Here is a 21998-nt window from a genome sequence, read left to right on the forward strand (position 1 = left end):
AATAATAAAGCAGTATAATAATAATTAAGCAGTATAGTAATAATAATAATAGTAAAGCGGTTTAATAATAATAATTAAGCAGTATAGTAATAATAATAATAGTAAAGTGGTATAATAATAATAATTAAGCAGGATAGTAATAATAATAATAGTAAAGCGGTATAATAATAATAATTAAGCAGTATAGTAATAATAATAATAGTAAAGCGGTATAATAATAATAATTAAGCAGGATAGTAAGAATAATATTAGTAAAGCGGTATAATAATAACTAAGCAGTATAGTAATAATACGGTTGCTCACAGAGGTGACTGCAGAAAACCGCACCCCCAGTGTTTCGGTAGAGAATTGCACGCCACACGCACAAAAGTATCAAGATGGTAAGAGCGCTCGTCCTGCGTTTGCAATACCATTTTGTTCCTCCAGAGGTCCCAGGAGTCGGTGTCGTAGAAAAGACCAGCCAGGAAGTGACCGTTTTCTGGCTTCTCACAACTTCCCGTGCCACGCTGTTCCTTGTTTGCAGAAGGTGCAAGTGGTGATCACGGTTCTGGACTACGACAAGATCGGCAAAAACGACGCCATCGGCAAAGTCTTCGTGGGGCTGAACAGCTCAGGCACGGAGCTACGCCACTGGTCGGATATGCTGGCCAACCCGCGGAGACCCATCGCCCAGTGGCACGTGCTCAAGCCCGAGGAGGAGGTGGACGCTCAGCTGTCCACCAAGAAATAGGCAGGCCCCGCCCCCTCCACGCTCCTGCCTTGTAGTACTCTTTAGCCAGTCTGTGTAAATACCTCAGTGATACATACCTGTACCTGTACGTGTTGGCCCCGCCATCTTTTTCTATCAGGGTCTCTCTTTGGCTTTTTCCTGTTTGCCCTCACCCCACCCCCACCCGCTCCTTCTTTGAAGCAATATGAGGTGTATAGCTAGCGCATGACTGAAAGAAGGTGTACATATACTATGTATGATTTCTAGTTGCTGTGTTTCTATGTTGTTTCCTAATATCTGGATGTTTTTAATGAGATGTTCTATTTTACATGACGTAGAGGAAAGCCAACATGACGTCACATCTAACCTACCTACCGTGACCCTGATGGTGATAAAGGACGAAGCTAGCAGACCATTAACTGCGTGGGTTCTCTCCAAGCACACCTACCCTATGATGATTTTGTGTGTGCATCTTCTCTTTGAACAATCTTTGCTACGACCCGCCTGCCTTCAATCATGGAGGAAAAAAAAGAAAGTCTTCCCGGCTAATTGAAACACTGCCACGTGCTGCCCGCACAGCGCCGCCATGTTTTTACTGCCAGTTTTACACCAACGTGGCCGCTGATGTGCACGCTTTCTCGTTCAAATTCTTCTTCTTCTTCTTCTTCTTCTGCGTTGTAGTTGTTGTCGTTGTTGGCCGCGGGGGGGCGCCGCAGTGTCTTTCCACACCACACACGCCCACATCAAGTGTTTTTCCACGCGTGCCTCAGCTCTCTGTGGTGGGACGATGTCTGGATGTGAAAAGGCACTGAAGCGAAGGAGCCAAGGAGTTAATTGGCGCCAGGAAGCGAACCGAGCGTACAAGTTAATGGTCTGCCCTCCCCATCAGGTCATTTAGTGCGCGTCCAATTAGGGAATCCACCAAATCTGCCAGGAAGCTTTGCTAGCTTGAGGAGGACTTTGTAAATGTTTTCAATGTTCTTGTGAAGTTGCTATAACGAACACGCTACTTGTCATTCCATAGGCGTCTCTGCCGACTGCTTGGTGTATCACTGTGATGCCGTGCGTGCGTAGACATGTAGACTACTTTGTTACGTAGTGATGTTGTAGCCGTTCACGCAATTTTACCCCCCGGAGAGCGAGAGCACAGTGCAATACGTGTGTGTGTGTGTGTGTGCGTGTGTGTGTGTGTGTGTGTGTGTGTGTGTGTGTGTGTGTGTGTGCGTGCGTGCGTGCGTGCGTGCGTGCGTGCGTGCGTGTGTGTGTTCGGGCCATCTTCTCCACCGCAAGAAAAAATTGAGGCGTAGATTCCGGAGGGGCGACGAAGCAGCACACGTTGATTCCAGTTTGTTTTTCTTCTTGCACACTGGTTCCAGTTTCAGGGAGTCCAAAACCCTTCAAATGCAGTGTACATATTTCCATAATCTATATGTAGAGTCAATATAAAGTATACTGTACGTGTCATCCATTTGACATTCCAATGTTGAATGTACAGTACGGACTGTGTGTGTTGCTGTTCTTACTTTGCAAGTGATGTACTACTTTGCATTTTGATTTTGTAAAGAAGAAAAGAGTATTGCTTTCTATTTTTCAACTTCCTTTCTATCCTTTGGAGCGCAGCTGCGTTCTCTTGATGGAGAGCAGCAAAGTGTGAGAGACAATTGGTTGAAATATTCCAAATGTGCACAAATCAGGGGATCCAGGGACGGGCTGGCAGTGCAGAACTTCTTGTGGTGGGGGAGGGGGGGACACGACAAAATAAAAGCCATTGAACTGCACAGCAACACAAAGCTCCTCTGGTGATGATTCCCTACCAAAGTATGCACAAACATTCCCCTTCCGCATCCAAATTCTTGTCCAAAGCAAAGCTGTGTGAAGCATAGGAAGATCCTCGTTGCCTTGGTGTTCTTGAATATTTGCTCTGTAATTTCCTTACTCTTTTCTCCCGCCATGATCGCTTCAAACCTTTTTTTCATTTCATTCTTTGTTTTTTTTACGTCACGTTTTCCAGTTGCGTTACACTTTGTGTTGTGATTCACGTTGTGGAGTTTTCTGACTGTTGTTCTATAACTTCATATACACAAATGATCAATAAAAAGGTTTTATTTCCTGTTGATACGGAATCTCAACATGTCTTCTTGTCACTCTGCAGCTGATGATGTCACCACACCACACATGTTCCCAAACAATCAACATATACCCACACCCACCGGCTGGGCTTCATTGTGGTAGTGGGGGGGGGGGCGTCTTCTAGTCTAGTGTGTATAATATACTGTATATAGATCCAAAATGCATATATGCATATATATACAGTAGCTCTCACATACATAACATTTCTAGCATTTTACAAAATAATATATTTTATATAATACATTATTTATACTTAATTTATGTACGTATATTTAAAAACCTTAATACTCTGGATTAGGCTAATAAAATTGGTCACTACTGCCGCCTGGCGGACACCAAATCGAATACACCAAGAGTCAACGGAGCACTTTATGCATGTAATATTTTTCTTTGACATGTTTTTCATTTGATTACGTTGTCATTTTTCAAGAGTGCCTTTGACGTGAAATTCCTAGCTCTGACAGGAAGAATTAGAGAAGGTAGGACTGACGCGTCAAGGGCGGAAGTGACGTTCTACCGTGACTTACCAAAATACAGATTTCTACTGGTCAGCAAAACAGGAGTTTATATTTAATCCTGTTTTTTACATCATAAAAACAGACGTAAATTGTATTTTATGAAATAAAGCATACATTAACACAGAGTCAAATGAAAAAGGTGTTTATTAACAAAATACACGCTTGTTTGATGCTGGGATTTTATTTTAAAAGACTCCAAGCGGAAACGCGCTGCAGCACCAACGCTAGCTTGGCGCGTTGATACTGTTGACAGCTGTAAAGTCCAGAGCTGCAGACGAGTACAAAGAATCATCAAACGTCATAGTTAATTTCGTCCAAACTTGCTGAAGATGCTGTCTTACATCGTCGGTGTGAGTAACTCTCTAAGAAAAGTATGTTAAGTGTACTGTTGTCTGTGTGTACGTTGCTAACGTTAGCAGCTTGTGCAGCGTAGCATGTGAAGAAGTATCTGGAAGATGTCCAAGCTTCCCTGCAGGGAAATGTGACTCATTTGTCCCTCTTAGCTGCAACAACATGAGCCTACTTTGCTGCTAAATGTGTCTGCTAAGCCGAGACGAAGTTCCAGACACACCCCGGATGCTAATGCTCATGCTAGCTGTTGACCTTTGAACGCATTTTGTTGCAGTTGATCAGGAGCGGCTTTGATGGAATCATAAACCTCATCTTCAGGCTTCTCTTCTCCAAAAGGAGGCCCGCTATCACCTTGGAGGACCCCAACATCAAGTATGCACTGCGGCTCATTGATAAGCAGGTGAGGCGTTCACTGACACGCCTTCTTCTGGCAGTCTTTGCAAGTGGTGCGTTCAGGTACTGTAATCTTCCAGTGTCGTGTTGTTCATACTTCAAGATTGTCAGCCATGATACCAGGAAGTTCCGCTTTGCCCTGCCGTCCACTGAACACGTCCTGGGTCTCCCCGTGGGTCAGTATGGAGATGTTTAACAACAGAGTGAGTGAGAGAGAGAATAAACTCACTACAGCTTTTAATATTCCCAGGACAGCACATCTATTTGTCGGCCAAGATTGACGGTAAACTGGTGGTGCGACCTTACACACCCGTGTCCAGCGATGACGACAAGGGCTACGTGGACTTGGTCATCAAGGTAGCACACGCATGAGTGGCTTTAAAGCAGCGCTGCTTTTCTCATTTGCTCATTTTGGGACAGGTTTACTTCAAAGGGGTCCATCCCAAATTCCCAGAAGGCGGGAAGATGAGTCAGCACCTGGAGAGCCTCAGGATCAAGGACACCATTGACTTCAGAGGACCCAGCGGCCTTCTGGTGTACAAGGGCAGAGGTGAGTGCTTAAGCGGAATACGGTCATCCACCGCAATATCGCTCCCTCATGACATCACATCTTTTCAGAAAGGAAGGGTGGCTGTTTGGTGGTAGACAATGTGTCTACAAAGAGCATATGGAAGTACAAGTGGTATGTAGTATTGTGGCCACTATGGGGCAGTAACGATACAAAACATTGATGGGACATTAACTTACACTAGTGGCCCCCCCAACCTTCGTCATTTGGTACAGGGCCGCACAGAAAGAAAAAATAATTTCCATTATTTCATTTTTTTTAATGTTTTATTTTGAAAAGTGGCTGGATTCTCTGTTACATCCGTGTCACTTGACGCATGTCCATTGTGGGTGTGCTAACTTTCTCATGCCGCACAGATAGACTACTACTGTATTTTTAGCATTTTTCTTTCACCTCATATTTGGTGTCAAATGCTGATACCATGTGGGAATGCATAAAGGTAAGTTTGGATGACTTATTGAGTGCTAATGTGCACATTTGTCTCAAGTGAATTCATGCTACCACACTGCCTTTTACCACACATGTCAAACAGCCATGTCATCATCTCTCTTGGCTAGAACTTTAACTGGTGGATGGTGGGTCGCCATTCATTTTGTGCTTTTAATTTGATGTTATTCATGTCTTAATTTTACACAATACATCATAAATAAGATAAATTAGATCGCTATGATGTACGAACACCGCCCACCCCCCGGTCCGCGGGAGATTTGTGGGAACACAAGCCGGTTTGTGGGTCAAAAAAGGTTGGGGACCACTGGTTTACACGACATTACCTTAACACTGCATGAAGTTGCGTGGCATGTCCCGCAGCATAGACTGAAAAAACGTTCTCCTCCCATTCCATGTGGAAGCTTTTGGCTTAAGTTTTGAAGAAATAAATTTAAGGCTAACTGGTTAGCTTGCTAGATCACTAGCTTGCAGCTGTCTCGAGTTACATAAGAGTTGCACAACATGATGTAAACAACAGTAGGCGTTTTGTGTCACATCTACATGGCTCTGATAATGATAAAAAACATACTTAGAAAGTCCTAAACAGGTTTTCTATGCTCTATATCTTCTATGAAGATATTCCACTTATTAACATTGAATCCTGTATCGCAGGAATTCATTTATGGCAGTCTGGAAGCAATGGACTTTTAAATGACACTGCCATTCTACTCCTGTAGGGGGCAGTAATGTGCTGTGTATAACGTTTTATTTAAAGGAAGTCTGCAGCTGTGCCACTTGTCTTTGCTTTTTGTCCCAACTTAGCTTTTAATGGTAGTTCTTACAGTATATTTAAAAAAAAAAAAAAAAAAAAAAACCTCTTCCCTCTCCCACCCCCCCATCTGCCCTGGTAGGGTGGGTGGTCTGTCGGGTCCTCTACCAGAGGCCTGGGAGCTTGAGGGTCCTGCGCAGTGTCTTAGCTGTTCCTAGGACTGCGCTCTTCTGGACGGAGATGTCTGATGTTTCTCCAGGTATCTGCTGGAGCCACTTCTCCAGTGTGGGGGACACGGCCCCCAGTGCTCCTATGACCACGGGCACCACTGATGCGTTCACCTTCCAGGCTCTCTCCAGCTCTTCCTTGAGCCCTTGGTATTTCTCTAGTTTCTGGTGTTCCTTTTTCCTGATACTGCCGTCATTGGGGATAGCTACATCCATCACAATGGCTGTCCTCTGCTGCTCATCCATGATCATCATGTCCATCTTATCGGTCTGTATTGGGAAGTCCCACAGGATCTTAGCCCTCCCATTTTCCACCACCTTGGAAGGTGTTTCCCATTGAGATCTAGGGGTGTCCAGTCCATCTTCTGCACAGATGCTTCTGTACTCTATAACAGCTACTTGGTTATGGCGTTCCATGTATTCTTTTCCTGCCAGTATCTTACACCCTGCTATTAGGTGCTGGACTGTTTCAGGGGCCTCTTTGCAAAGCCTGCACCTGGGATCCTGCCTGGTGTGGTTGATCTGGGCCTCTATTGCTCTGGTGCTCAAGGTCTGCTCCTGTGCTGCAATGATTAGCGCCTCTGTGCTGTCCTTCAGTCCAGCCCTCTCTCGCTATTGGTAGGACTTGTTCATATCCGCCACTTCAGCTATCTGTTGGTGGTTCATCCCATGCAGGGGTTTTTCCTCCATGATGGTTCCTCCAACTTCTTCTTTTCCAGTTTCCACTGCCTGAGTCATTCACTAAGTGCTTCATCTCTTGAGGCCATCTTCCTGATGTAATCGTGGAGCTTGGATGTTTCGTCTTGGATAGTGGTCCTGTTGCTCACTAATCCTCGGCAACCCTCTTTGCGCTTAGCGTATAACCTCTGGATACTGGATTTGGGGCGCAACCCTCCGTGCATAGTGAGTAGCTTGTGTGTTTTAACATCTGTGGTTTGAACTTCCTCCTTTTGACCAGCTTATTATCTCAGCAGGGTATGTGATCACTGGCAGAGACAGAGCATCTCCTTGGTATATGCCACATTTGATGGAGATTTGCGCAATTGGCTCGAAGTTGGCCTCAAGGGTGTTCTGCCACAGCCTCATTGAGTTTGCAAGGAAGGCTCTTAGAGTGGTGTTGACCTTGTACAGCTTCAGGCATTCCAGGATCCAGGATGTGTGCGGCATTGAGTCATAGGCTTTCTGGTCATATATCCAGGCAGTGCACAGGTTTGTCTGGTTTTGCAGTCTCGGGTGGCAGTTCTGTCAACCAGTAGTTGGTGTTTGGCTCCGCTGGTGTCTTTACCAATGCCTTTCTGTGTTTCGGTCATGTAATAATCCACTTATCTTAGCTGCTATGATGCCAGACAGGAGCTTCCATGTTGTGGAGAGGCAGGTTATTGGCCGATAGTTGGATGGGAATGGTCCCTTCTGGGGGTCTTTCAGAATCAGGACTTTTCGCCCCTCGGTCAGCCATTTAGGGTGGGTCCCATCGCTCAGCAGTTGGTTCATTTGTGCTGCTAGGTGCTCATGGAGTGAAGTTAGCTTCTTTAACCGATAGGTGTGAATCATGTCTGGGCCAGGTGCTGTCCAGTTCTTCATGCCTGAGATTCTTTGTTGGATGTCTTCTACTGTGATGGTTACTGGACCTTGGTCAAGGAGGGTGCTGTGGTCTGCTCTTAGATTTTTTTTAACCACTGTGCTTCACTGTGATGTGATGCTGCCCTCTCCCATATGCCTTTCCAGTCTTGTTCAGTCTCCAGCCTTGGTGGGTTAGTTCTTGTGGTATTACCCTGCCACTGGGAGTACACTTTAGCTGGCTCAGTGGAGAACAGCGGGTTTATTTTCCTGGCTTCTATTTCTCTTGTCTATCTCCTCAGTCTTGCAGCCAAGGCTTGGAGTCTTTGTTCGGCAGTTCCCAGAGACACATGTATGGGCATCTGACTGTACCTCTTGGGTACCCCTTTTCTGGTCGCACCTTTCTGGAGTTCTGACAATTGGCTTACTTCCATCCGTGTTGTCTTGATTTTGGCTTCCAACCTTCTCCGCCATGGTGGCTCCTTCTTCACCTTCATGTTATCGCTATGCTTGCCAAGCATCTCCAGGATCACTGTTGCTGTACTGTATATCAGCTCAATGGTTTCAGTGATTGTCGCAGTAGGAATCGTTCTTATTGCTGCATTCACATCAGCTAGGAGACTTCCTGGTGGTACTTCACTCATTCTCGCTAGTCTGTGTCGGGGTTGACAGGCTCTTATCTTAGCCATGATCTTATCTCTCAGGTCATTTACTCTCTCATATAGAAAATACAGTTGAGGTCAGAAGTTTACATACAGTTGACCCAAAAATATTCAACTCTAATTTTACCTTCTAATTTCAAAGAATTGAATCCAACTGCTCATGGTAATAATTGGGCACAGTGTCACCTTCATTTTATCAATGATCTTTCATATATTAAAAGCAAAGGATAAATTTGTTAGCCCATTTAATGGAAAATGTCAAAATAATGATGGGTCAAAGGTTTACATACACTGAATAAATTGGTTCAATTCCAGTCGTAGATGGTAAGATAATGTTATGTAATCATTGGTAATGGTCCACTGCCACCAAGTGACAACCTCATTGATGACTTATTACATAATGATATTTACATAACCATGCCATAGCCCTCCTGAATGTAGAAAAGGCCTCTCCCCAGTGCTAGGTGGCCACCATGACAATTCTGCAGCATGGGGAAGTCGAAGGAACTTAGCCAAGACCTCAGAAGGCGTATAGTGGAGTTGCACAAGGATGGATTGTCACTTGGAGCAATTTCCAGGCAATTAGATGTGCCACAACCCACCACTCAAACCATTGTTGCAAAGTACAAGAAGCTTGAGACAACAGCTACCCTGCCAGGGAGTGGTAGGAAGAAGAAATTGACGCCAAGAGAGGAGCGAAACATTGTCAGAAAGGTGCAGAAGAGTCCCACAACCACCAAGAGGGAGCTCTGTCATGATTTGAAGGCAGTTGGCAAAGATGTGTCTGTTAAACGAGTTCTGCACAAGAATGGTCTCCATGGGTTCCAAGCCAGAAAAAGCCTTTACTCACAGAAAGGCATCGCAAAGCCCGTCTGAAGTTTGCAAGAGAACATGTGAACAAGGAGACTACATTCTGGAAGTGAGTTCTTTGGTCCGACGAGACCAAAATGGAACTGTTTGGCCACAACAAAAACAGGTGAAGCCTTCAATCCGAAGAACACGACACCGACTGTGAATCATCGTGGCGGCAACATCATGTTGTGGGGTTGCTTTGCTTCGTCTGGCACTGGTACACTCCAGAAGATAAGGCATCATGAAAAAGGAGCATTACATTGAGATTCTACAGAACAACGTCAAGACGTCAGCCCAGAAATTGAATCTGAAGCGGAACTGGATCTTTCAACAGGATAACGATCCTAAACACACAGCCAAAATTGTGACCAAATGGTTCGAAGACAAGAAAATCAAGGTTCTGGACTGGCCTTCACAAAGCCCTGACCTTAATCCTATAGAAAATCTCTGGTCTGAGCTAAAGAAAAAAACGTGTCCGTAGACGCAAACCATCAAATTTGACTCAGCTGTACACTTTCTGCCAAGAGGAATGGCCAAAGAGTCCAGAAAGCTACTGCAGGAAGCTTATAGACGGTTATCCCAAGCGACTGATGGCAGTTATCAAGGCAAAAGGTGGTTCAACCAAGTATTAAATCATGTTGGAGGAGGTGTATGAAAACATTTGAGCCGCTGAACTTCAGAAAAATGTCAAACTGTGTTATATAATTCTTGAATAAAGAAACTGTCTTCAATAAATCAATCAAGAAAATGAAGTAGAAATCTGAAATATATTGTCATAAGAAAACTATATTTGAGGGATAAGTGTAACCTGTTAAAAATTGTGATTAAATGTTTTTTTCCAAGGTGTATGTAAAGTTCTGATCTCAACTGTGTGTGTGTGTATGTATGTATATGTATGTATATATATATATATATGTATGTATATATATATATATATATATATATATATACTGTGTGTATATACAGTAGTACCTCGCATAACATAAACCTCCTTTTACATAAATTCAACTGAACATAAAGAATTTATGTAAAGTTTTTGCTTCGAATTACAGAAGAAATTCCATATAACATAAAGCATCTGTGTAGGCTCTCAGTCGTACAGGAGTTGTCCAACGAGGAAAAGGCTTCTTGAGACGTCCTCTGTACTTCTGTGAAGAAGGTGTCGGACGTTTCGCTCCTCATCCGAAGAGCTTCGTCAGCGAACTAATAAGTGCTGGTAGCTTAGGCCTTAAATACAGTAAGAGTGGGCGGAATTGGTGTGCCAACACCCTCCTCCTATTGGTTCCTTACACTAAGCCTGGGCGGAGTAGTGGTATAATCCTAGCCTGCTATTAACACCTCAGATAAAAGGGAAGTGTCGCTCCCTGAATTGGGTATGGACGACTCTGATACTGGCACGTTAGCATCTATTGTTCCGGCTCGGCCCTGGCTTCACCTCATTTGCAAGACTAAGAGCTGTGGCTTTTGGTGTCAGTAACCTGCTGAACACAGGGTCCAAATTAAACCTCAAACCACCATTCCGATTCAATGATGGGTTCTGTTGTTTGACAAAAATAGCTTCCTTTACTCCTCTTTCAAACCATCTGTTTTCTTTGGCCAAAATCTTTACCTCGCTGTCCTCAAAAGAGTGATTGGTAGCTTTAAGGTATAGATGTACTGCTGATTGAGGACCACTAGAATTGTCCCTGCGATATTGATAAAGCCTTTTTTGGAACATTTGCTTAGTTTCCCCAATGTAGTGCTCTTTGCATTCCTCATCTTAACAGTGGATGGAATAGACCACATTGCTCTGTTTTTGGTTTGGAGCCTTGTCTTTAGGATGCACTAGTTTTTGTCTCAGGGTATTTACTGGTTTGAAATAGGTAGGAATTTTGTGTAGCCATAAGATCCTCTGGAGTTTTTCGGAGACCCCAGCTACATAAGGGACTACGAATCCTCTCCTTTTTGCTTCTGTGGGCTTTTGGGTTTCTTTCCCTACTCTCTTCTTTTGACATTTGTTAAAAGTCCACCGCAGGTACCCACAGGTTGAGAGCGCACTCTGGACATGTTGTCTCCTTTTTCCTTCCCTCAGCACTAGTAGGTATTTGTTCCGCTCTATGTTGGAGGGTCCTAATAACCCCTAGTTCATGTTGTAGTGGATGGTTTGATTCAAAAAGCAGGTATTGGTCATTGTGTGTGGCCTTTCTAAAGACCTCTGTAAGTAGCTGTCTGTCCTCTCCTATAATTACCTTGCAGTCTAAGAAGGCTAGTTGGTTCTCTTTAGTGTCCTCGTGAGTAAATTTGATATTGGTGTCCACCGCATTGATGTGATCTGTGAAAGATTGAATTCCTTGTTTTTTGATTATGACCAAGGTGTCATCCACGTATCTAAACCAGTGCCTTGGTCTTGTCCCTGAGAAGGATGTGAGAGCCTGTTTCTCCATCTCTTCCATGTACAGATTCGCCACTATGGGTGAGACTGGTGAGCCCACAGCACAACCATGAATTTGTCTGTAAAATTTCCCTCTAAACTGAAAATATGTAGTCTTAAGGCAAATTTCAAATAATTGGCAGATGTGGTCAGCACTAAGTTTTGTTCTCCGATGCAGAGTTGAGTCCTCGAGCAGTCTCTTCCTCACCACCGAGACTGCTGCTGAGGTGGGGACAGATGTGAAAAGTGAAGTCCCATCATAAGACACCAATGTTTCCTCTGGCTCCAATCTGAGGTCTTTGATACTCTCCACAAACCCTTTTGTGTTCTCTATATGATGATCAGTGTTGATAAGACCTTTTTTAAATATTTAGCTACATTGTACGTGGTAGAGTCAATGCTACAGACAATGGGTCTAAGGGGAAACCCTTCCTTGTGAATTTTTGGAAGGCCATAGATACATGGTGTAACCTCCCCAGGGTATAACCTATGATACATCTGTCTGTCAATTAGTTCTTCCTTCTCTAACTTTTGGAGACAGTCTATGATTTCTTTCTTATACCTACTGGATGGGTCCCTTTTTTAAGTTGATCATATGTGTTGGCATCACTAATTAGACTTTTTATTTTTTCGTCATAGTCCAATGTGTTGAGAACCACTGTGCATCTGCCCTTATCAGCTGGTAAGATGGTGATGCTCTCATCTTTCTGCAGAGCCGCAAATGCGTTCCTCTCACCTACCGTGATATTGGACGGTGGTGGTTTAGCACTACTGAGAAGGGCCGATATTCTCAGACGAAGTTCCCCTGCCTCTGTTCTAGAAAGGTTATTGTTCCTGATGGCCGATTCAGCTGCTGTGATATAGTCTACTGTGGGTATCATTTTAGGAGTCACTGAGAAGTTGAGACCCTTGGTTAATACTGCCTTCTCTGTCTCCGAGAGGCTTCTGTCTGACAGATTTTTGATCCAATTTTCTTTCGTATTGGTCTGATTCCCCCCCTCCTTAGTGTTTACGACAAGCTTATTAGACAAGGCTCCAAACCTAAAACAGAGCAATGTGGTCTATTCCATCCACTGTAAAGATGAGGAATGCAAAGAGCACTACATTGGGGAAACCAAGCAAATGCTCCACAAAAGGCTTTATCAACATCGCAGGGACAATTCTAGTGGTCCTCAATCAGCAGTACATCTACACCCTAAAGCTACCAATCACTCTTTTGAGGACAGTGAGGTAAAGATTTTGGCCAAAGAAAACAGATGGTTTAAAAGAGGAGTAAAGGAAGCTATTTTTGTCAAACAGAACCCATCATTGAATCGGAATGGTGGTTTGAGGTTTAATATGGACCCTGTGTTCAGCAGGTTACTGACACCAAAACCCACAGCTCTTACTCTTGCAAATGAGGTGAAGCCAGGGCCGAGCCAGAACAATAGACGCTAACGAGCCAGTATCAGAGTCGTTCATACCCAATTCAGGGAGCGACACTTCCCTTTTATCGGAGGTGTTAATAGCAGGATAGGATTATACCACTACTCCGCCCAGGCTTAGTGTAAGGAACCAATAGGAGGAGGGTGTTGGCACACCAATTCCGCCCACTCTTACTGTATTTAAGGCCTGGGCTACCAGCACTTGTTAGCTCGCTGATGAAGCTCTTTGGATGAGGAGCGAAACGTCCGACACCTTCTTCACAGAAGTACAGATGACGTCTCAAGAAGCCTTTTCCTCCATATAACATAAAGTCAAGTCAGTGCAGGTCTTTTATTTTTTTTTTCAATCAACTTTATTAATGCCTCAAGTCGGTGCAAGTTCAGACTAACAATTGGTGACACCTTCTGACGCATCACGCTCTCATGGGCTGATTTTCGGGGCACCGCCTACGCTCTCATCTCATTGGCTGAGTTATACAGCACGTACGTGAGTTTGTGTGAGAGAAAGGCTTCTCCCTTCAACCTCCTTCCTCTTCGTAGTCCCCCTGAAACTAACTAACTAACAATTAAGTTAAGTTACAAATTAAAATTTTGCACACAGCATTATCGTGTAGTGCGTGTGCGTTTGTCTGTGAGACCAGCTGAATCTTAGACTCTTTAAGGCTAGTCGTCCTCCTCCTTCCTGCCTCCACTTGCGCTCCTGATCAAGACATCTCGTGAACGGTAGGATTGTTTTTGTTTTTCAGTTTTATTCATTTACAGTAATCTTATTTATTACCTTATTTCATATTGGAATTTTACTGTACTATGTTTATGCTAATGTTTTCTTATAGTTTCCCACCATATTTGGTGGACTTTGAATATTTTGAAGTGCAAAAGGGGTGAGTTTGGGAAGATCTTGGAACGGATTAGGCTATTTACATGTATTTTACGCTTTGTATAGCATAAAAACCCTATAACATAAAGGTTCTCGGAATGGATTGTTTACGTTGTAGGGGTGTCTACTGTATGTGCATATATGTATATTCAGTCAAACCTGTCTTAGCGGCCACCTTTTATAGAAGGGCCACCTGCCTATAGCAGCCACACAAACTGTCAGTTGTTCCACATAAAAAAGCTCCCGCTGCCGCATGCATGCTAGCGTATTTTTTTTTATTGTAGCGTCGCTGGGAGCACGTCCTGTTCCCAGCATACTTTGCGGTAATGTTTTGGTGCAAACGCTCTTAAAGTTACATGTTTGACCAAGAAATAGCAAGCTCAAAAGAAGACGGCTTTTTTATGTGGAACAACTGACAGTTTGTGTATATCTTGTGAATGATTGTGACTGAGCTAGGACTCAGTATTTAAAGTCTACACACGACGGCTTCATTGATTGAAAAAACAAACTTTTTCGTGCATGAAGCTTCAACTTGAGTCGGTAATTTGGCCGCTATATGCGGCCAGATATTGACCAAGGGAGACAAAATGGATGGCCGCTGGCCGCGTTGGACAGGTGACTGCTATACACAGGGTCTATAACACGTACATTTGCTGCAGGGGATTTTTCAGTGGCTGCTATAGGCAGGTGGCCGTTCTATAAAGGTGGCCGCTAAGACAGGTTTGACTATATATACACATGTGTGTGTGTGTGTGTGTGTGTATGTATGTATATATATGTGTGTGTGTATATATATATATATATATATATATATATATATATATATATACATACATACATACAGTATGTCACAAAAGTGAGTACACCCCTCACATTTCTGCAAATATTTTATTATATCTTTTCATGGGACAACACTGAAGAAATGAAACTTGGCTACAGTGTAGTAAAGTAGTCAGTGTACAGCTTGTATAACAGTGTAAATTTACTGTCCCCTTCAAAATAACTCAATGCACAGACCTTAATGTCTAAACTGCAGGCAACAAAAGTGAATACACCCCAAGTGAAAATGTCCAAATTGGGCCAAAAGTGTCAATATTTTGTGTGGCCACCATTATTTTCCAGCACTGCCTTAACCCTCTTGGGCATGGAGTTCATCAGAGCTTCACAGGTTGCCACTGGAATCCTCTTCCACTCCTCCATGACGACATCACGGAGCTGGTGGATGTTAGAGACCTTGTGCTCCTTCACCTTCAGTTTGAGGATGCCCCACAGATGCTCAATAGGATTTAGGTCCGGAGACATTCTTGGCCAGTCCATCACATTCACCCTTAACTTCTTTAGCAAAGCAGTGGTTGTCTTGGAGGTGTGTTTGGGGTCGTTGTCATGTTGGAATACTTCCCTGCGGCCCAGTTTCCGCTCTGCTTCAGGATGTCACAGTACATGTTGGCATTCATGGTTCCCTCAATGAACTGTAGCTCCCCAGTGCCGGCAGCACTCATGCAGCCCCAGACCATGACACTCCCACCACCATGTTTGACTGTAGGTAAAACACACTCGTCTTTGTACTCCTCACCTGGTTTCCGCCACACACGCTTGACACCATCTGAACCAAATAAGTTTATCTTGGTCTCATCAGACTACAGGACATGGTTCCAGTAATCCATGTCTTTAGTCTGCTTATCTCCAGCAAACTGTTTGCGGGCTTTCTTATGCATCATCTTTAGAAGAGGCTTCTTTCTGGGATGACAGCCATGCAGACCAATTTGATGCAGAGTGCGACGTATGGTCTGAGCACTGACAGGTTGACCACCCATTCCTTCAACCTCTGCAGCAATGCTGGCAGCACTCAGGCCTCTATTTTCCAAAGACAACCTCTGGATATGACGCAGGGCACGTACACTCAACTTCTTTGGTCGACCATGGCGAGGCCTGTTCTGAGTGGAACCTGTGATGTTAAACCACTGTATGGTCTTGGCCACCGTGCTGCTGCTCAGTTTCAGAGTGTTGGCAATCTTCTTATAGCCTAAGCCATCTTCGTGTACGCAACAATTCTTTTTTTCAGATCCTCAGAGAGTTCTTTGCCATGAGGTGCCATGTTAAACTTCCAGTGACCAGTATGAGAGAGTGTGAGAGTGATAAAACCAAATTTAACACACCTGCTCCCCATTCACACCTGAGACCTTGTAACACTAATGGGTCACATGACACTGGGGAAAGAAAATGGCTAATTGGGCCCAATTTGGACATTTTCACTTAGGGGTGTATTCACTTTTGTTGCCTGCAGTTTAGACATTAAGGTCTGTGTATTGAGTTATTTTGAGGGGACAGTAAATTTACACTGTTATACAAGCTGTACACTGACTACTTTACTACATTGTAGCAAAGTTTCATTTCTTCAGTGGTGTCCCATGAAAAGATATAATAAAATATTTGCAGAAATGTGAGGGGTGTACTCCACTTTTGTGACATCCTGTACATACATACAGACCCTTTCCAAAAAATTTGAATGTCATGGAAAAGTTGTTTAATTTCCATAATTCCATTTAAAAAGTTAAACTTTCATAGATTATAGATTCAGGGCCCACAATTTAAACGATTTCAAGTGTTTATTTGTTTATTTTTACGTAATTTGGGCTTTCAGCTCATAAAACCCACGAAAACAGGAATTCAAAAAATTTGATTACTGTGAAGAAATCACCATTTACTTCTCTGTTTTTGCAGGAAAAAAAAGAAAGAAATTAGGATCACATCAAATCAATCAAAATATGGTACTTTCAAAACGATATGTCAATCTTCAATACTTGGTTGGGAATCCCTTTGCCTTAATCACTGCCTCGATGCCACATGGCATTGAAGCAATCAGCCTGTGGCATTGCCTGGGAGTTATGGAAGCCCAGATTTCCTTGATGCTTGCTGTCAGCTCTTCTTTGTTGTTGGGTCTGGTGCCCCTCATTTTCCTCTTGAGAATACCCCATAGATTCTCAATGGGGTTTAGGTCCGGTGTGATGGCATGGGCATCAAACCAGGTTTTGGTGCTTCTGGCGGTATGGGCAGAGGCCAGGTACTGCTGGAAGATGAAATCTGCATCTCCATACAGATCCTCAGCAGAAGGAATCATGAAGTCCTCTAAAACATTCTGGTAGACTGTTGCGGTGACCTTGGATTTAAGAAAGCAGAGTTTACCAACACCTGCACCGGACATTGCACCCCAAATCATGACGGACTGTGGATATTCCACACCGGACCTCAGGCAGCTTGGGTTCTGTTCCTCACCCGTCTTCCTCCAAACCCTTGGACCTTGATTCCCAAATGAAAGGCACACTTTACTTTCATGGGAAAAGAGGACCTTGGACCACTGGCCAACAGTCCAGTCCTTCTTCTCCTTGGCCCAGTGGAGACGCTTCCTACGTTGGCTCAGGTTCAGAAGTGGCTTGACCCGAGGAACCCGACAGTTGTAGCCCATCTCCCGGATGCGTCTGAATGTGGTGGTTTTTGAAGCTGTGACTCCCGCCTCATTCCACTCTTTCTGGATCTCTGCCAGATTCTTGAATCTTCCCTGTTTGATAATCCGCTGAAGCCCACGGTCATCTCTTTTGCTGGTGCATCTTCTCCTGCCACATGTTGCCCTTCCTCTAGACTTTCCATTGATATGCTTGGACACAGCACTCTGTGAACAACCAGCCTCCTTAGCTATGAACTTTTGTGGCTTACCCATCCTATGGAGGGTATCAATGATGGTCTTCTGGCCAGTTGTCATGTCTGCAGTCTTCCCCATATTGAACCCAACTGAGACAATTGAACCAAACTGAAGCAATTTAATGACACCTGGGGAAGCCTGTGCAGGTGATTTGAGTTTAGTCGATGATTAGTGTGTGACACTCAGTTTAAAACATTCATGCCCTGCAAAATTTGGGCTGATTTCTTCACAGTATTCAAATTTTTTGAATTCCTGTTTTTGTGGGTTTAATGAGCTGGAAGCCCAAATTATGTAAAAATAAACAAATAAATACTTGAAATCGTTTAAATTGTGGGCCCTGAATCTATAATCTATGAAAGTTTAACCTTTTGAATGGAATTATGCAATAGACCCAAACTACCTTCATGGTGGACGGAATGGGAACCTCTGATTTACTTCATCCACTTTTGAAAAATACTGCCCTCTTGTGGGGGTTCAGTGCAATAAGAATGTATTTTATTTATTGTGCATAATCCTGCTAAAAATGTCAAAAACCCACCTAGTTGTAGTCATGATGATAATAATATTAAATGGTATATTTGTGTTTTTGTGCAGGTGTTTTTGCCATCCAGGCAGACAAGAAGAGTCCAGCTGTCACAAAGACAAGCAAACATGTTGGAATGATCGCTGGCGGCACCGGTAACGTCCAACGTTACTCCTTGTAGCTAAAAAGCTCATGAAAGTCATAAATGTGTAGATTGTACTGTCTTGACATGACGTCAGGGATCACACCCATGCTGCAGCTCATCACGGCCGTCATGAAGGACCCTCAGGACCAGACGGTTTGCCACCTGCTGTTTGCCAACCAGGTGACTGTGAAACACACACCCCCATCACCACCACCACCACCACCATCATCATCATCACCACCACCATCATGTGACTTCCTGTCCTGACAGACGGAGAAGGACATCCTGATGAGATCTGAGTTGGAGGAGATTCAAGTCAACAACCCGGAGCGCTTCAAGCTGTGGTTCACTGTGGACCGAGCACCTTCCAGTACCTTCCTTTTATCATCTACTGCTTGTGTATATCTTTTTCAGGAACGATGTCTTAATGATGAATTGTGTGTGTAGAGTGGGAGTATAGCGAGGGCTTCATCAGCGAGGACATGGTGCGGGAACATCTGCCTCCGCCCGCCGACGACGTAGTCATCCTGATGTGCGGCCCCCCTCCCATGATCCAGTTCGCCTGCAACCCCAACCTGGACAAGGTGGGACACGCAGCCGAGCGCAGGTTCACCTTCTAGACGGATTTAGTTTGTGCGTTTATACCACGCGGTTTTATCGCTACTGCCACCCGGTGGTCACACGTGGACCATTCTGAGCTCACTTGACTGTCACAAAGATCAAGGTGCCTTCAATTATTTAGTTATTTTGCATCTTTATCACCAACAATCTTGTTCATGACTAAATAATCAAGACAGCACTTTATTTGATGCAAAATAGACCACTTGCCATCAAGAAAAGAGGATTCCATATGCCTTGGGCAAAGAAATGTTAAAAACAGCAACATGCATCATTGTTGAATTGTATGCAGCAAAACAACTTTCCTTGTTGTGCTTCCACACTGTCATGTTAACATGCTAAACCTAAAGCAGTAAAATCAAACAACACACTTGTCATCACGTGTCCTTTGTCCCATCAATGCGTGGCAGCCTCCCCCAAATCTCCCAAAGAACTCCTGAACTCCTGTGCTCAAGTTGAGACATCATAGATGGATGCATCCCACAACCCTAGTGAGGACAAGTGGCATCGAAGATGGCTGGAAGGAACAAATAAACACCAATCATCATCAATGCATATTGAAACAGTGTTCCCTCGTTTATGGCGGGGGAAAGGTTCCCAAAATAGTCCGCAATAAGTGAAATCTGCAAAGTAACCAACTTGATTTGTTTCCGAGATTATATTATGATTATGATTATATATATTTTGTTTTACGACTGTAAAAGCCCTCACCATACACTTTTCACAGACAGGCATTAACATTTTACCACATTCTCTTTTGTTTAAACACTAAAGTTAACATTTCGTTAATGATAATACAAAAAATGATTACGTATTTCACTCCTCTGACCGTGCCCCATCCTGGCTCTATTCCATCCATCCATTTTCTATACCGCTTCTCCTCATTAGGACTTCGGGCGAGAGGCGGGGTACACCCTGGACTGGTGGCCAGCCAATGGCAGGGCACATATAGACAAACACACTCACATTCATACCTATGGACAATTTAGAGCAGGGGTCACCAACGTGGTGCCCGCGGGCACCAGGTAGTCCCCACGACCACATAAGGTGCCCGCAAGCCTGCTTTTCATTCAGGTTTTCAGTTAATAATGAAAGAAGAGTAGAAAGAAATGCATTGTGAAATACAACATGTGAGTTGTGGACACCAGCATTTTGTTCATGTTCTCGTAAAACAAGCATATTCACTTTGTTTGGGTTTAAAATAAGCTCTGAAAATAAATGTTACAAAAATGAGTAGCTCTTGGCCATTTTCATTTTGTAAAAGTAGCTCTCACAAGGAAAAACGTTGGTGACCCCTGCTTTAGAGTCGCCAATGAAGCTAACATGCATGTTTTGGAATGTGGGAGGAAACCGGAGTACCCAGAAAACCCACACACACACACGGGGAGAACATGCAAACTCCACACAGAAATGCCCAAGGGAGAATGGAACCCAGGTCTTCCCATCTCCAGACTGTGACTGTGTGGCCAACATGCTAACCTCTAGACCACCGTGCAGCCCCTGGCTCCGTTCCACTCTAGTGTTTTTGTATCCTTGTTAGAACATAATTGCTCCTGCCGTCGTCGTCCCCATTCTACTCCTTGAACCAAAGGTTCATTTAGCCGGTTAGCTGCTGCTTTTATTGTTTATTGGCGATTAGCAATCAGCTAGTTTGCGTGAGGCTATTCAACACAGCAGGAAAAGGAGATTGATTGACAATGGTCTACAGCCAATCAGGACACAGAACACAATGGTCAGGTTCTCCAGTAGCCAATAAGGACTATTGTGGCTCTATATTTAGCTGGCTATTGTAGCGCTAGCGTGGGTTCCTAATATGCTGGTACAGGCCACTGATCTGTATAATATATCTGGATAGCTCATACGTCGCACGCCACAGTGCAAGCCGCTGAAGCCAAAGAGACGCCATCTTACTACTCACATGTCGACTACATTGGCACAGCGTACATAGTGTACAAAGCAGATGAAGAGGCTAACAGAACATCTATATTTGACATTAAAAAGCGGGGAGATTCTCCCATTCCTTCAAGTAACGCAACCTTCGTCCCTTAAAAACCATTTGATACGTTATTCTCTATCTTTTGGCTATATTAAATGTACTTTTTCCCTTCCAATTCTCATTGCCTTTGGGACAAAATTGTACTGTGCACCCTGGCTCAGCACTCCCCTATAGCAATGATAGTTTTACTCCTCTAGAAAGAGATTTTCATTTGAACTGCATATCCCATCCATTTTTTCCACTAAAATCCATGGTCATGATCCTTTACTTTTTATTCTTACTTTCATACAATTCACTATGCTCTCGTCTGTACAAAATATGAATCATCAAAGAGACAAGTTTGAAAATCATTTCACATTTTGATGATTTTTTTGTTTGTGTTTTGAAATAGAAATAAGCTCTTTTCTGATATAGAAATATATTTGAACAAAAACCACAGGAATAATATGTGATAACCATAATATGTAATAACCATAAACACACACACACAAAAGTACAACACTGAAACAAAACCATATGCTTTGGGTAAGACAATACGTTGTTTGCAATCTCAAGCATAAAAAAGACACAAACACAACAAAAAAGTAGGTACATTTCCTCTTAGCTATTATAGAGCTATATAAACTTATCAATTCTGGACATAGATTTAATCAGAGGAATTTTACACGATCGAAAATATCTGAGGGATCGACAGTGCAAAACCCTTAAATGATCAATCATAAATCTACATTTCAATCATACTTACAGGTGAAATGTTCGTCCACAGCCTTTGAACTGGCGATTTGTACAGTTAATAGCTGCACATGCAGGCATCTTACGTCGAAATGTGTGTCCAATCCGAATTAATAAAAGTTCACCACGAATGCAAAAGCTTGTCCGAGAAGTGTTTCTTGTGAGTGGCAATATGGCGGCCGTGTGGCTTCACAAGTCATCGCCAATGAGCTATCCAGATACATAATACAGATCAGTGGTACAGGCACGTAAACACGTACTGAGACAAGTGGAGCCGCACAGGTCTTCAACGTAGGTATACAACACCCTCGACTGGTAGCGGTAGTAAATACAACACACACACACACACACACACACACAAGAGAGCAGCCATAGATGGCTCTAATACACCACAAGGACGCACAACACAAT

The 21998-nt window shown here is 43.6% G+C and overlaps 2 protein-coding genes across 10 annotated transcripts in view; both read left to right on the forward strand.

The window, feature by feature from the left end:
* syt1a (synaptotagmin Ia) overlaps positions 1-2825 on the forward strand; it is a 152947-nt gene extending 150122 nt beyond the window's left edge. For all 6 annotated transcript variants that reach the window (XM_054800775.1, XM_054800774.1, XM_054800769.1 and 3 more), the window contains one exon: positions 524-2825. In XM_054800775.1, coding sequence (XP_054656750.1) covers positions 524-730 — 207 coding nt within the window. In that variant the 3' untranslated portion in view covers positions 731-2825. The remainder of the gene's footprint in view (positions 1-523) is intronic.
* A 727-nt stretch (positions 2826-3552) lies between these two features.
* Positions 3553-19236, forward strand: LOC129195064 (NADH-cytochrome b5 reductase 3). 4 transcript variants are annotated; one of them, XM_054800777.1, is made up of 9 exons: positions 3553-3707; positions 3983-4108; positions 4205-4277; positions 4352-4458; positions 4522-4651; positions 18168-18251; positions 18336-18421; positions 18512-18611; positions 18689-19236. In XM_054800777.1, the coding sequence occupies exons 1-9, from the start codon at positions 3687-3689 to the stop codon at positions 18859-18861; spliced, it is 900 nt and encodes a 299-aa protein (XP_054656752.1). In that variant the 5' UTR covers positions 3553-3686; the 3' UTR covers positions 18862-19236. The 4 variants fall into 4 exon arrangements, with proteins under 4 accessions (XP_054656752.1, XP_054656753.1, XP_054656751.1 ...); XM_054800778.1 differs by having other exon boundaries at positions 4357-4458; XM_054800776.1 differs by having other exon boundaries at positions 3571-3728.
* The last annotated feature ends 2762 nt before the right edge of the window (positions 19237-21998 follow it).

The sequence above is a fragment of the Dunckerocampus dactyliophorus genome, chromosome 15, assembly GCF_027744805.1.
Source record: "Dunckerocampus dactyliophorus isolate RoL2022-P2 chromosome 15, RoL_Ddac_1.1, whole genome shotgun sequence".
Taxonomy (NCBI): domain Eukaryota; kingdom Metazoa; phylum Chordata; class Actinopteri; order Syngnathiformes; family Syngnathidae; genus Dunckerocampus; species Dunckerocampus dactyliophorus.